The 15,084-nt window shown below is 36.3% G+C and overlaps 1 protein-coding gene across 1 annotated transcript; it reads right to left on the reverse strand.

The window, feature by feature from the left end:
- Positions 1–232: 232 nt before the first annotated feature.
- Positions 233–14,592, reverse strand: LOC120249945 (vacuolar protein sorting-associated protein 8 homolog). Its single transcript, XM_039258659.1, has 19 exons — positions 13,204–14,592; positions 11,338–11,646; positions 10,995–11,237; positions 10,759–10,879; positions 10,535–10,677; positions 9,802–10,435; positions 9,212–9,276; positions 9,013–9,114; positions 8,723–8,865; positions 7,997–8,052; positions 6,510–7,162; positions 6,121–6,311; positions 5,180–5,480; positions 3,307–3,594; positions 3,119–3,228; positions 2,249–2,576; positions 1,450–1,842; positions 920–1,160; positions 233–828 (listed from the first exon to the last, which is right to left on the reverse strand). The coding sequence occupies exons 1-19, from the start codon at positions 14,572–14,574 to the stop codon at positions 806–808; spliced, it is 5,715 nt and encodes a 1,904-aa protein (XP_039114593.1). The 5' UTR covers positions 14,575–14,592; the 3' UTR covers positions 233–805.
- Between the last annotated feature and the right edge of the window lie 492 nt (positions 14,593–15,084).

Below are 15,084 nucleotides of genomic sequence, written 5' to 3' on the forward strand. Positions count from 1 at the left end.
GGAAAATAATGAAAAACACAAATCACACAAAATTAAAATTGAACTGTCCATATAAATGAATTTCAGGATGCAGCAGAACTAGAAATAACAAGGAAAAGACAATACAGTGTAATCACACAAAATGGCATGGGCATTCCAGCTCAAATTACTGTTTCAACAAGTTTTTTTATTTTCCTTGAACTTGCAAGAAAGAAAAATCTTCACATGTAACAACAGAGTGACATCATTCATAAAGTAAGAAAGGAGGTAAAACTTATTGAGCATGAGAACAACTAGGAACAATCAGGCAGTAAAGAATACAAGCTGTTTACAACAGGTGGTAAAACATATTTGTTATGAACAAGTAAATTATCTTCAACAAGATATGATGGAACTGGAATACTGATACCCTAGAATGTACACCACCAAGTACCAAATCCAGTCACGATGTCTTAATACACAATTCATGCATGTTAGATATGACATGAATTGAGTCTTCAATAACCTTGAGGCATCAGTCAATCAGAAGCACCATCCTTTGAGAATCTAATATAATGCAGCCAAGTAGCCAACATCCTAACATATGTATTTATAATTCACAATTACTTATTTACAGTATAGCTTGTTGAATGTATTCGTAAAGTGGCATATAATATATTAAAATTATTGTCACATGATTTAAGAGAATCCTAAAGTAAATTGTTATTTTCAAGTAGAGTAAACGGTTGGATCTATCCATGCCAAAAAAAACTTGATCCAACAAGAACAATCGAACTTAAGTCTTCTTAATCTAGTGTTCATGGATGCAAGATCATGCATCACATTCTCAAGCTGTTTTTTTCTCGGTACCTGAAAAGAAAAATAAAATAAGCTAACAATATGAGAGCCGCATCGAAAGATAATACAGAACAGCTTTAAAAGGGGAAAAAGAACAACATACCGAATATGTTAGCTCTCAAAGGGAAACGCCTCAAGGGTCCATTTAGTTTCGATTCTCCCAGTTTCCATCGTCTATTTGGTTTTTCATTCTTTACCGAAGTATTACTTGTTGCTCCTGTAGTGGAAGCATGTCTCTTCTGAACCTTTTCATGATAAATAGCCGGAGGAGAGAGCCTCAACTGCGGAAGAGTATCTATCTGAAGGGATTTCTTGCCATTCTGGAGATTACTCAATATCTCAAACTGCAAAATTAAGATGATTCTGAGGCACAGAAATCGAGTGCTAATGATAGTGAGCAGTAACAGTTTAATAGTTCATGTCTAAATATGCTGTGGAGAGCCCTCGTAGTAGCACCAGGCAACAATGGGGTAAGTGTGTTGATACCATACTTCATTTGACAGCCTTATCATCGCCTACAGCATTCTTATGTTCAAGATGCCCGATAGCCACAAGGGCATACTTGTGTTCATTAAATAAGTATAAGATTAACATGATTAAATGGAAAATTTTCCAATTATGAACAATACATACCCGTGACATTTTCTGAAGCCCATATGTTCTTTCAATTGGATCAGGGTCATGCACACTGGAGTTCCCTAGAATCGGTGAGCTAGATGAGCCATGTTTCAACTGCCCATTCTCTACAAGAACTGATTTGCTTCTAGCACTAGGATTTTTCTTAGGTATACAAACAGGGCATCCAGCTAAGGATGCTTTATTGGAAGGTTCATTTTCTTCACAATGGAGATGAGTTGAATGCCCACAATTAAATACTCTAACTCCAGAGGTAGACAACCCCTTTGTCAGAGAGCAACCACATACACAGCATGAAGAATCCTGTGGAGCATAGGCATGAGAGGCCCCTTTCCTTAGCAAGTTCATGGTATAGTATGTATCATCCTCAATCAAAGTTTTAGCCGTATCCTGTACAAAGAAAGAAAACCAAAAGTGTAAGAGAGAAAAGATTTGAAAATAAGAACAATTCCATACATACTCTAAGAAGGTTCAAAAGCTTAACATGGGTTTCATTAAGCAAAAGCTACTGAAAGATTAGAAAGAGGAAATTCAGTCACATCAGCTTGAGAATAATTAAAAGATGCAAAAAAAAAAATTGAGAATAATTAAAGGCTATGTGACTGTTCAATATTCCATTAGTAACAAGAATACGAGCAGCATCTCAATTCAGTTCAAATATATTATAGTAAGACATGCTAATTTCAGTGGAGCTCCTCAAAAGCTTTAGATGAGGCCTACTGAACGCAAGTGCAATGACATTGTGATGAAATGGTATCTTTACACATAAAATGCACATAAAATAAAAATGAATTACCAATATTCTTCTCTCATATCCATATGTACCCAACATCTTCAATATAGTAAATTTGAAATCACCAAACTCTTGATTCCCATTGTCAGCAAGGAGCTTGGCCATGATTGCTGGAAGGGGAATATATCCTGCCATTCTCTCAATTACTTCTCCAACAAACTGTGAAAACATTTTCCGTAAGATATCAGGACAATTTGTTTCTTTTGAAATCCCCCAACTAGAAAAAGATTTATCCTTCTGTTGTGTATCAGAAGTTGCAGGTAACTTGCTAACATCCCATCTTTCGTGAACCTCCTTTCCACCAGAAAATCTCTTAAGTGGCTCAGTAAACCTGTTCAAAATAACCAAAGAGACATGCATGAGGAAAAGAAATTGTGACATTAAAATTGCACTCAAGAACCTGTAACATAAAAAAATAATATATAGAAGAAATGATATCTAAAAATGGTTCATACTGTTGACAATAAAATGAGATAATATAGAAGCGCAAGTGACGACAATTTGACACACTTCTTCGTGGAAAATCACAAGCTTATATTGTTCAAATACTAGTCCTCATCTTGTTCAGAGAAAAACAGTAACATTATCTGATGATAGTTTGAACTTTCTCATTGCAAGCATCCCCATATCAGTGGAAAAGAATAACATATAATACAACAGCAACTTCAGAGAAAAGGTGAGTCAGAATAAGCAGGAAGGACATCATGAAGACTTATAGTTAACAAAGCCTGCCCATGCCAGTTGCATATGTAGTATCCAAAATAAACCAAATACTTGCACTTGCTTGATGAATAATAAAATGACACTAAGTTTTGAATAAAACGGGCATGCACATGAAATATTACAAATGGCAAAAGATATTCAATAACATACTTATCAAGCAAATGAAACCACAGGGACTCGGATTCTTGTGGATTTAAGCGTTGAGTGTTTCTCTGGCATAAGTTTATGGAGGCATGCAATACACCAGAAACAGAAATAACCTACAAACATCACACTCAATCATTAGGATTAAGAAGATAACATAATCTCAAATATCACCAAACATAATAATGGCAAACCTCATCCATTTTTGACAAGTCATTAAGAACTTCCATTTCAGCGGAGCTGCTTGCACTTATCTGTGAAAACATACTTTGCACAGCAGTAACAAGCAAGTCAAACTTTTCATCAAGTCCTGTCATCAGAAGCCCTAGTGCACTCCCAACATCACCTACCCTTTCTAGCAAAAAAGCGGTTGCATCTATAACCTCGTATTTTTGACATAGACGCAGACAATGCTCCAGTCTATAATTATCAAAAGTCTCCAAGAACTTAAGAACTGATTTAGGCTCATACTGGCACAGTAGCTGCAAAACAGGATCAGAGGACAGGAATTTCAAACATATTGCGGCACTAAGAGAAAATCTTATGATCTTTGGGTAGACAGATATCTAAGGAAAAGGAAATTGAGGAACTTTAGAATCCAAAAACAAATACCAACATCTCAAACTTTACACAATACATATCAGAACCAACAAAATTGCATGCATTAGGATATGCTTGTGTTTCCAGTGATAACTAAGCTATCTGTGGATTGTCCTATTGTTTATAAAAATTTTCAAAGTGACTAACAGTGCGACTTCAATTTGAGAGAAGAAACATGTCTACTCTTGTGCCTGACAAAAAAACATGCTACTGTAAAGCTTATCAACAATTAATAAGTGAAATTAATTTTCAGCACTAACATACTGAGTATTGAGGAGCCATGCATGTACTTTTATCATTAGATGCCAACCATTGAAGATTCTAACAACTATAAGTACATGTAACTACTTTTATCATTAGAATCTAATGGTTGACATCTAGTACAAGTAATTGGTAATTTAGTGCCAATAAAAATTTTGGCTTCTATCCCAATAATACATAAAGTACCTTCATTAGTGGAATTTCTGTAGTACCTTCATTAGTGGAATTTCTGTAGTACCTTCATTAGTGGAATTTCTGTAGCATCTTGTTAACAACTGTTAATAAATTAACAAAAATATTCTAACAGAAATCATGTTCCAAACTAAATAATAGCAATTCTGCCTGCAATTGCCCTCGCAACTATTGCTTGTTAATCACATGAATTTTTTCCTCATCCTAAACTACAGCAACTAAAAAGGTATAGATATAATGAAGGGAAAAAAGGATTTGAGGATAAAGACTAGCTTAACTAGTCCATCCTTCGCTGGCCTTTTCCTGTCAGTATCCAGGTTCTTTCATCTACTCATACTCTTCATGCAATGACCTAGATGAATCAATTGCAAAGTTTCTGATTAAAAGTGAATGCACCCATAAAAGAAGCAAGGCAGTAGTTCAAAGACATGGTAACTGTTGAAACTTGAAAGTCAGGAGGTTGGTAGCACTTGTGTGATAAAAGCTGGCTATGTTTAAAACCTCAAATGCACATGATATCAGCATAAATGTAGAAAATTAAGATGACAAGATCTTCTAGCTTACAGGAAAATATAGCAAGGAAGAAGGATTAGAAGCTTAGATAACACACTAGAGCACAGAAACTGAGACAAGATATAAATTGTCACATAAGTCAAAACACAATAAACTTGTCTAAAGTCTAACTCCTTCAACGATGACTAATTCATCCCCGTTCACTGAAAGACACAAGTTGAATGACAAACCAGATCATGAACTCATCAAATTAGCAATCTCTTGCAAAACCACAGGCAGCAGGCTTTAAATTTATGAAAGTCACTGAAATGCATAGAACTGATGCATACATGGATGGATTTAAAGTAGATCTTCCAAATTAATGCATGCGTGGATTAACTGCCATGCAAAAGCTAAAATAATTCAAACTGGCAAAGTAATACCACAAAAGCTTTGCAATAGTAAAGCAAACTCTCAGCTGATACTGTATTCTTAAATCATCCAACAAACTGAAAAGCTAACCTCTAAATACAGTTCTGCCATGTCATCAGTAACATGAACAGGACTGTTCTGCAAAAGCTTCGGAAAATTTGAGAGCCTTTTCATAAAAGCTTCAAGTTGATTAGATGAGTCAACCCCTTCAATCACCATAGTTGAAACATAATCTACCTCGTACACAGGAAAATTAAGAGTTCCAAACAAGTAAACCTCGATCACAGACTTCAAGAAAAGAAAAAGACTATACGGATGAGATCGAAGCTCTAAAAGCATCTGGTGATTCTCCAGACTAAAATGATCAATAATTAAAAAGAAGGAACATTCCCTGCAGAAACAAAAGCAAAAAATTTGAAACAACAGAAAAATATACAAAAGAAGACTTGAAAGAACAAGAAAATACAGGCTGTCAACGCACATCAGCATTATCACTAGTATGATTTGTTCCATGAGAAGGTTACCGTCCAACAAGGATACAAGTGACACATATGACAAATTTCAAAGTCAATATAGAGTGATACAGGTAGATATTTGAATACTCCATCTTTCATTTATATCAATACAGGACCAAACGAAATTTTAGATTTATTGATAATAATGTTTGAACACAAAGACTTCAGATGCAATACAAAGAGTTCCGCTGAAGCAACTGAAAGCAATATAAATTTTTCCATTTTAGTATTCCCCTACTATACCTTTCAAATTCAAGATCTGGATTTTAGGTTCATCTATGGACACAAACATGAATTCAACAAACTCAACAAATGGTCAATATTTATTTCTTCATTGTTCTTAAAGATTCAAACAGAGCAGCAACTAGAAGCATCCATATATGTGGTCAAGAATATAGCTGCTGATAAATGTATCCATGGCTTCCAGATATAAGAAACATTGGCAATAGTTTCACTGTCTTGGAAGCAAAATTTAATAAAAAAAACAAACTACAAATATGGCTTTTGAAGCTTTACCTGCTTAGCTTGACAAGTTCAGCGATTCGTGAAATAACAGCAGACCGGAAGGATTCAACTTCAACATCTTTAAGTTTTAAAAAAATGTTGTTGATAAATGCAAAAGAAACAATAGGCTCATTCAAATCTTTCATAAAGCTATCCAAAGCAGCGATATTGTGGCCTCTGATTGTGTGTATATACCCACAAGCCTGTCATTCAACCAAAAAAAATCATCATTGGGTGTTTTCAAGGCTACCTAATAAATATAATCAAATTCTGCAGATAGATATACAAGCATATGTCTGATTCTGTTTAACTGTGAAAAATATTATTATAAAGATTTCAGGATAAAGGATTTTTTTTAATATAAAAGATAAAGAAAATTTAAAACATCAAACAAAATCTACCTGATGAAACTGAGCCTGTGCACAGAGCTCCAACACATTCATACTCCAATCTGTCTGAGGCACAACTTTCAGAAGAGCAAGCACTTGTTTCTCCCTCTTTGAAGCCTCGGGCCTATGACTTGAATCCCAATGTAACCAATCAGCAGATGTTAGATGTTCAAGAATATGTTTAAATACTTGTCTGGAAATGGCTGCTCCCTTACAAGTGACAAGAAATACAATAAATTGAACCAAATGACCTAAATCTTTCACTGAAGGCCACACTTCCACATTCTCAGCCAAACTAAAAGACCTGATCTTGTCAGATTCCAAATCAAGAACATATACAAGTTTGTCAATTGCACTTTGAGCCATCGAATGCAGATTTTCTGTGCTCTGTGAGTCATTATCCTTTTGTTCCAAATTAGATGCAGACAAATCACTCAAACAATTATCTGCTCCCCTGGAATAATCTTCCATGAAAGCATATCTTAAAACTTCTACAGCTGCTTCTGTATCCAACAAGAGGAGATGGCATAGGTTTGGATAAATGCCGCAAGATGACCTGAAACTTCCTGATACTTGAGAATCTGAAGGTTTAGAATTTTCAAGCAAGAACTGCATTAATTCTTTTGCAACTGATTGACAACGGTGGGGGGGAAGAGTGCCATGACCTGTAATACAAGTTCTGGAGTGTCAGGACAATCAAGCAACATCCACGCCATTTTAATGTCAACAATTACTTTTTGGTTAAAACAGAACAATTATTGTTTATAATATCCCTGAAGAGACAAGTTGTAAGTTATATAGATTAAATCCTAATCAGCACGATATACACATAGCTAATCCACCATTTCTTGAGTTTAAATTTATGTTTCATTCTACCTCCACTGTAATGTTGGCAAAATTAGATTCATGTTAGGGAGCTAAATTTGATGCAGTCCCCTGCTCAACCTGCTTTGAAATAGGTATGAGTGACCCATTCAAAACATGGCTCAAATTAGGGTCAGAAATATTTAACATGCTTCCTAAACAGACCAGGCATGCACAATCACATATTTCATCATATATATGGGAATAAAAGCGTCATTACATCAAATCACATCAGGCCAACCATGCTTATATAGATCACAGTGTAATCCATCTTTCATGTTAAGTATCAAAAACTTGAAGTTCAAACCAAGCAAACAATTTGACATACTTTTTGTGAAAAAACATAGTGCAAACTTCGAAGAAAATTAAACATGAGGATGAATGCAAGGGATCTTTAGTGGTTATTCAGCCCATACCATCACAAAGAAAGGAGTGCAAACAGCAAGGCCATTATGATCGGAACAATGACTAAGCAGTGTGCAAAAAGAATATAAAGATGTAAATAGTATAATGATGTACACAGATACACATGCAATCATGCCTAGTAAGTATGCCCAGTAAGTATGCCCAATCAGAATTATATGAAGAATAACCAAAAATTAATCACAAAATGGAGAATAAATTGAAATAAGCACCTGGAGGAAATGCAAGACCCAGAAAGCAATACTTTAGATAGACAAGCATCCTATACCTGTTACCAATTGAATAACTCACTGATAAATAACAGAACAACGAAGAAAGCTAGACAACCAACCAAAACTAAAACCAAATATCAAAATTTTAATCACAACACTATAATAGACAGATAATTGATCAACACACTTTCTAACGACAAAGTTCATAAGATTGAAATTTAGCATCAATTATCAAAATAGATCAATACATAACACAGGTTTCACCAATACACAAGCACAATATATTCACCTCGTAAACCATTGTGACAGATAGCAAATTAAACAGACAAGTAGGAAGTCTAACAGGGACATGGGGATAAAATAATAAGAACCTTACTCTTCAATTAATGTTTTAAAAAGTACAGGAAATACAGGAATGAAGGAAATACTAACCAGCCAGCTTTGCATGCTAAATAGAAGTCTCTAATAGTTAGAAAAGGAAAACACTCAGAAAAAGCAAGCGCTTCAAAAACAACAAAGAAGACACTTTCTTAAGGATACTCTTTCTGGATTACATGTAGTTCATAGAGGTTGCATTCTGATAAATTTTTAAGCTAAGGAAAATAGACAAATGAAACTTTTGTGCACTACAGCAATTATCATCAAACGAATAAAGAAAGAGTTTAATATGGGAGCCGTTCCAAAAAGATAACTTTGAAAGGCAGACAGAGTTACAATGGAAGATACCCTATGGCAGAAGCATCCACCCCCAGACCATTTTGAACAACCATCAAAAGTTCCTCCAGAGGTGTTCTATAATCATCAAGACCTTGATTGAAAAGATATATCAGAGCACCATACAAACCATGCTCACGGCATAACTTGACAACCTGGAGAGACAACAAAGAAATGGGCTTCTCTTAAAAGGAGAGACATCTGAGATTGTAAAAATAATCATTGCTTAATTGTAGCATCTTAGTTGTCTGCTCCTGCCAATAAGTAAATAACTATATTCTTAAACTAAAAACACCAATTACCTGATTGAAATCTAAGGACGAGATGTCCATATGAAGAACACATTGCTCCACTCGTTGTAACCACCCCTTGACACTGTAATGCTCTACCAAAGCTTGCATAATCTAAATTTCAATTATATATCATGTCAGAAAAGCAGGCACACTTGAAACTGATTGTTATTATTAATGATAACAAAACATATAACACACAGAATAATACCTCAGGGGGGAGACTTCCAAGCATGTCTTTTAAAATATATGGCTCCAAAATTTCTAGGAATGTGCCTGTCCAACAGAAACACATCTTTTAGCTTCATAGAATTGTTCAACTACAGTTAAATCTAAAATGGATAGCCTAGTGGACAAGAATCTAGCTAGCATGGGATCTTGAAGAGATGAAAATAATAGCCTCATCACCACATGGGGAGACTGGTTCTCGGTTGAACCAAGGATACACAGTTGCCAATAAGTAATCCGCCAGTGCACCAAAAGCCCAACCTCGAATAGTAATCATCTCTAAATATCCAAACCAAGATGAACATGTAAAATGGCATCCATGCAGGTTAACTATGTTTGTGCATGCATAAATTGACTATCATTAGCTATTTATAGACATTTGAGGGAGGAAGTCAAATAATTAAACTAACCTAACACAATTGCTAACACAACTAATATATACATTCTCAAAGATTCAACCATCATTTTGCAGTTCAAGGGTGACAATGTCTAATCTACTAAATTGCATAATTACTAACATAACTAAGGAAAGAGTATTTTATTGAGAAAAGAATGAAGCAGTGAGAAACATACCTCCATGTCGAGCGGCCACAAATTTGGAGAATATACTATCAAAGAGGATGTCAGTCCGTTTTATGTGAACACAAAACTCTACTGCAACACCACCAACACGAGCATATTGCTCCTCTATCTCAGATCGAACTGAGCTGTCAGTAAAATTTGGGTCTTCTGCTTGACCAACTTTTGCAATCTGACTGGAAAAGGCCATTGATATATAGGAGAAAACTTCATCCACATATGACAAGAGCAACTCTACTAAATATGGCATTATTACTTCCCTTATATCATCAACTTTTCTTGGAAGGTCTATAACACCATGTGCATGGCCATCATAAAGCCTCATTGCCATGTCCAAGGCACCTATCCAATCACCAGCCTTCTGAAGAACTTGAATGCGCTCCTTCCAAGGAAGAAGACGGGAAACTATTAGATGCATTGGCCCAATAATGTATATTGAAGCTCCTCTTACAGTCACTGAGTTGTGATAAGCCTTTTCTGGATTTCCAAAGATATTCGTAAAGTGGGTATGGTAAGTGATGATATCATCAATTCCTGTACCATCTATAACAAAACTTGTTCGATGAATCTCGGTTCCATCCTTCGAAAACAAGCAAAGTTGTCCTCTCAAAGTAAGAATCACCAGCATCTGGAAGAAAAGTACTGTTGCTCCTTAAACTACCTTCACCACTAAAAAAGGAGAAGAGAATTTAAAATGCAGCATCAATGTGAAAGATTTTTTACCAACCTTATCATCTAACCAAGCAACTCCAATTGCAGTACTATCAAGGTTCCATTCACTATATTTCTTCATCTCTGAGTTCACCAACTTTTCTACCTGGACTGACCGATCCCATGCCACCACAAGCCATGACGCTTTATCAGATGGATCTACATGTTTATATTTAGGTACCACAGATCAGATATTCACCGTGGAAACAATGAAAAAACAGATTATTGTCGAGATCTTACCAAGAGATGCATCATGAGAGTAAGTCATGCATTTCCATGCAGTATATGGAATGGATCCTTCACGAACCCCGTCTGGTCTTGACAGTTTCTCATAAACTTCCACAGTGGGGCTGAGCCTGACCTGAAACATGATTTAAGAAACTTAAAGCATCTAAGACTGCAAATGTCCACGGACAAAAACCGACTGATATAACATGCAACATGAACTCTAGCTAAATTATCTGCAGACACCATACCACCAGAGCAGTTTGATGGGTGACAAATATGACCACACCTTCTTCAGGCATAGAAGAACCTTCATTGAAGAGCTTCCATCCTGTCTCTCCTCCAACTACACCACCAACAACTCCTCCAACCATGCTTCCTAGACCGCTAGCAGGAATTGCTGAGTTCCCTTGTAAAGAAACAAAACCAAGCCCACTGAAATCGTCAATGCGGATAGGACGAACAGACAATATAGTACCCATTTTTGGAAAAGCCTGTTGAAAAAAGATTCAGAGAGTACAGAATAACATTGATATTGAATGCTGAAGTTGACACAAAAAAAAAGAACAATAACGTGAAGCTATCCTTTTAGACCTGTGATTTGATGGAGAATCCCCACAATGGAAGCACTGAGAATGTATGCAACAAAACAAGCCCTTTTGCATCACAAGTAACAGCTTTGAACTGACGTGTAACTTGCAAGTCTTGCCCCAAAAATAACGTATGCACTACTGGTGCTGCATGTGTCCCAGAAACTAGTTTCGCTACAACTGCTTTCTGCAGATCCCAAAGTGTCAGATGGCCATCACCATACCCTGCTAAAAGCAGGTCGCCTTGTTGATTGAAGCACATGGAAGTCACAGGCGTCTGAGACTTTTCGCCATTGGAGCAAAGATTTAACATCTGAAACACAAGAACATGATCAAGATTGCAAAAACCTGATAAAGCATTCAAGAAAACAGAAAATGTTGGTAAATCGCATAACATGCAGACTTGAGAGGTCTACAAACTTCTTTTAGAGGATGTTTGGTTGGTGGGTTACTCACTTTCTCCAACCAAACACCCCTAACTTATCTCACCTACCCATTTATAAGATTGGACTATAAATTAAATATTTAATTTTAAAAAAATCTAATTTCATATAGCATTAATTCAGTCAAAATGTGGTCAGCTTATACAAGAGTTCCCTCCAAACAAATTTTCAACAAAGATCTCCTAAAACACAAACCTTTGCTCACCAATCAAACATTGCCTTAGGATCTTGCAATCTAAATCACATGATGTTCACTTGTTCTCATGTCTCCCACATTAAAATCATTCAAAATTATTTCTTTTCATCTTAGAAGATTGTGCAAGAATATTTCTAAACCTTTAACATCTAAATTACAATTGTAATATAAGATCGCATTTCTCAACATAAAAATGTGTGTGACATGACTTGTATCATACAGATCACACTCACTATTATAAATAGTTGCTTACTATTTACTTACAAATTAGTCATTCAAAATTATTTCTTTTCATCTTAGAAGATTGTGCAAGAATATTTCTAAACCCTTACCATCTAAATTACAATTGTAATATAAAATCGCATTTCTCAACATAAAAATGTGCGTGACATGACTTGTATCATACAGATCACACTCACTATTATAAATAGTTGCTTACTATTTACTTACATATTAGCAATTGCATATTCCAATCTTGTAACCCAGACACCATTGAATCCCACCCATGACAATGTTCTTAAAATCTTTTGTCATTTCTTTACTTCCATTATAAGAATCTCTGAATCCAAGAAAATAATGCTAAAAGGCAAAGAAAAAAGGAAATGATAAAGGAAAAAAAAAAGGCTGACAATAATAAATCATCATTAAAGAAAAATAAAAGCTAAGCCAGATAAACTAAAGATGACCATTACACAAGAGTCAATCCTGAAAATAAAATTCAACCAAACAAACTTCAGCATAATCTTGAAATTAGGTAATTCATATGTTACCAAAGAATTTCTCAATCTATGTTATATTAGCAGTCACAAATTCTTTGCACATATCACACACCAATGCCTAGCACGCTCCCTTAAATCATACAACAGAATATATTCAGTTGCAACAAAACTATTATCTTGCATACATGAATTGCATTTCAACAACAAAGAGAAAAGGTTATCATGGACCAATAAGACCATCTATACTGCAAGCACATACTAACCTACATCAATTAGTGAGCATTGAAACACAATGATTCATAATCAAATTGCAATTGCTTTAGGCATACCAGAAGTAACACTTTCGAGCAATACTCTCATTGTTCACAATCTTCACATAATAGAAAATAACACATCAATTGTATCATTCTAAAACAATGCTTCAATAACAAGTACAAAGTAACCACGCTTAAATAAGGACTTCTAACGAGTTTTTTAGGACCATAAGAAATATTTTTGAGAAAGGCACTTACTTTTCCGTCCATAATATCTGGAGAGTGACTGGAGTACTTACTGGGAACAACAAAAATAGCTCCCTTGGACATGCCAATGGCAATAAAGTTCATATGTACTGCCACAACTTGTGGTGAGCCATGATCCCGTTTGAATAATTGTGAAGAAACCAACCTGGTAATCACATTGTCAAGGTCCATCTGAAGATACCCAACTGCAGGAGGACCTCTCCGGATGCCCTCAAGCCTCATTTGCTGGGCAGCCGCCCCCTCTTCACAGTGTTGACCATAGGACGCCTGCCTCTTCTCAAGCTCTTCAGCCCATTCCAGCGGTTTCATTGAAGCCCGAAGTTTCTTCTCTGCCTTCTTCTTGGCCTTATCCTCTCCTTCAGATGATGGGAACAGAAAACTTTCTTCAAATATATTATCACCCTCAGTTCTATTCTCAATATCTTCTCCAACAGCATCGGTCTGTTCATCATGAGATTGGAGTAGATCTTCATCATCTCTTTTTGATCCCAAATCTTCTGATTCCTGTTCTTGAACATCTTCCGCTGGATCTTGGAGCTGTATACTCACATCTACCTCATCTATTGGAGTAGAAATTAAGGAATCAGATACCATTGCGCCTTCGTTGGCTTCCACTTCATCAACAATCTCCACCTCATCAACCAGCTCCAGTCCACCACTTTTCCCAGGTAACTCTCCATCAGAAATCACTGCTTCAGATGACTCTTCGACATCAGAAGAAGAATGTGGATGCAAGATTGCAATTTCAGAGAATTCAGAACCATTCAATCCTTCAGAACCATTACTTTCCTCCGGATGCGGTGTCAACTCCGGCGCCGAGAGAGTTCTCTCCGTGTCAAACCTGCGGGACTTGATCGCCGCCGCGTGAGGGGCCAGCCAGGACCGGGAAGCAGCGGCAGCTGCAGCAAGGGCGGCTCCAGGTTTAGGGCTAGGCCGAACGCCACCAAAAAGAGGAGGCAATGAGCGAGCAGGAGAGAACGTCCGGAGCCCTAATGAGAGCGGATCTCGAGGCCGTCTGCTCCAAGCGAAGGGAGAGGTCGCAGGGGCTTCTTCTAGGGTTTCGGTGACCGGGGTTTCTAGAACATCCCGCGGTTCTACCATTGGGTCGGGAACGCGAGAAGGAAAAGGATCTTCTTCGAAAGAATCGAAGTCATTGAGGATGTCATCAACGGTGCGCCGTTGGGCATCGGCGACATCGGAGGAGGAGAAGTCATAGTCGTTAAGGATGTCATCGACGCTACGATGGAGGTCAGTGCCGATGTTCTCGGAGATTCCGCCGCCCGAGGAGGAGGAGGAGGATGATGATGATGATGATGATGATGATGATGATGCGCGGTGACGGGAGTCGAGGTCGAGCTCCATGGGAGGAGCTCGCTTCGAGGTGATCATCGATGTAGTTTTTTCTTTCTTTTTTCTCGATATATATAATTCTTTTATTATTTTTATTTTTATTTTTATTTTTATTTTTATTTTTTTTACCGTTGAGAATGCCTTTAGATTATGAAAGATACTGCTTTTTAAGTAAGCAAGTAATTTAGATTTGGTAATTATTTCAATGATTAAATTTCGAATTTATTTGAATAACTTAAACAAAAATAGACTAGCTGATTTAAATTTTGAAATATTAATTTAAGTTATTCCAAGGATTTTTATTATGTTTATTCATTATTTTTATAAAAGCCTGTGGAATCAAATTTAATGACAACGTCCCAAATTAAATATTAATTTTTTTCATTTACTAAAGTGGTGGTTTTTGGGGAAAAAAAATTCTCATGAATATACTCCTTATCTAATTGAGAAATCCAAAGAAAAACTTTAATAATTGTTTGTGTTGTACTTATCCTAATTTAGATCTCGGACCTATTTAAATTT

This window comes from Dioscorea cayenensis, chromosome 19 (genome assembly GCF_009730915.1).
Source record: "Dioscorea cayenensis subsp. rotundata cultivar TDr96_F1 chromosome 19, TDr96_F1_v2_PseudoChromosome.rev07_lg8_w22 25.fasta, whole genome shotgun sequence".
Classification (NCBI taxonomy): domain Eukaryota; kingdom Viridiplantae; phylum Streptophyta; class Magnoliopsida; order Dioscoreales; family Dioscoreaceae; genus Dioscorea; species Dioscorea cayenensis.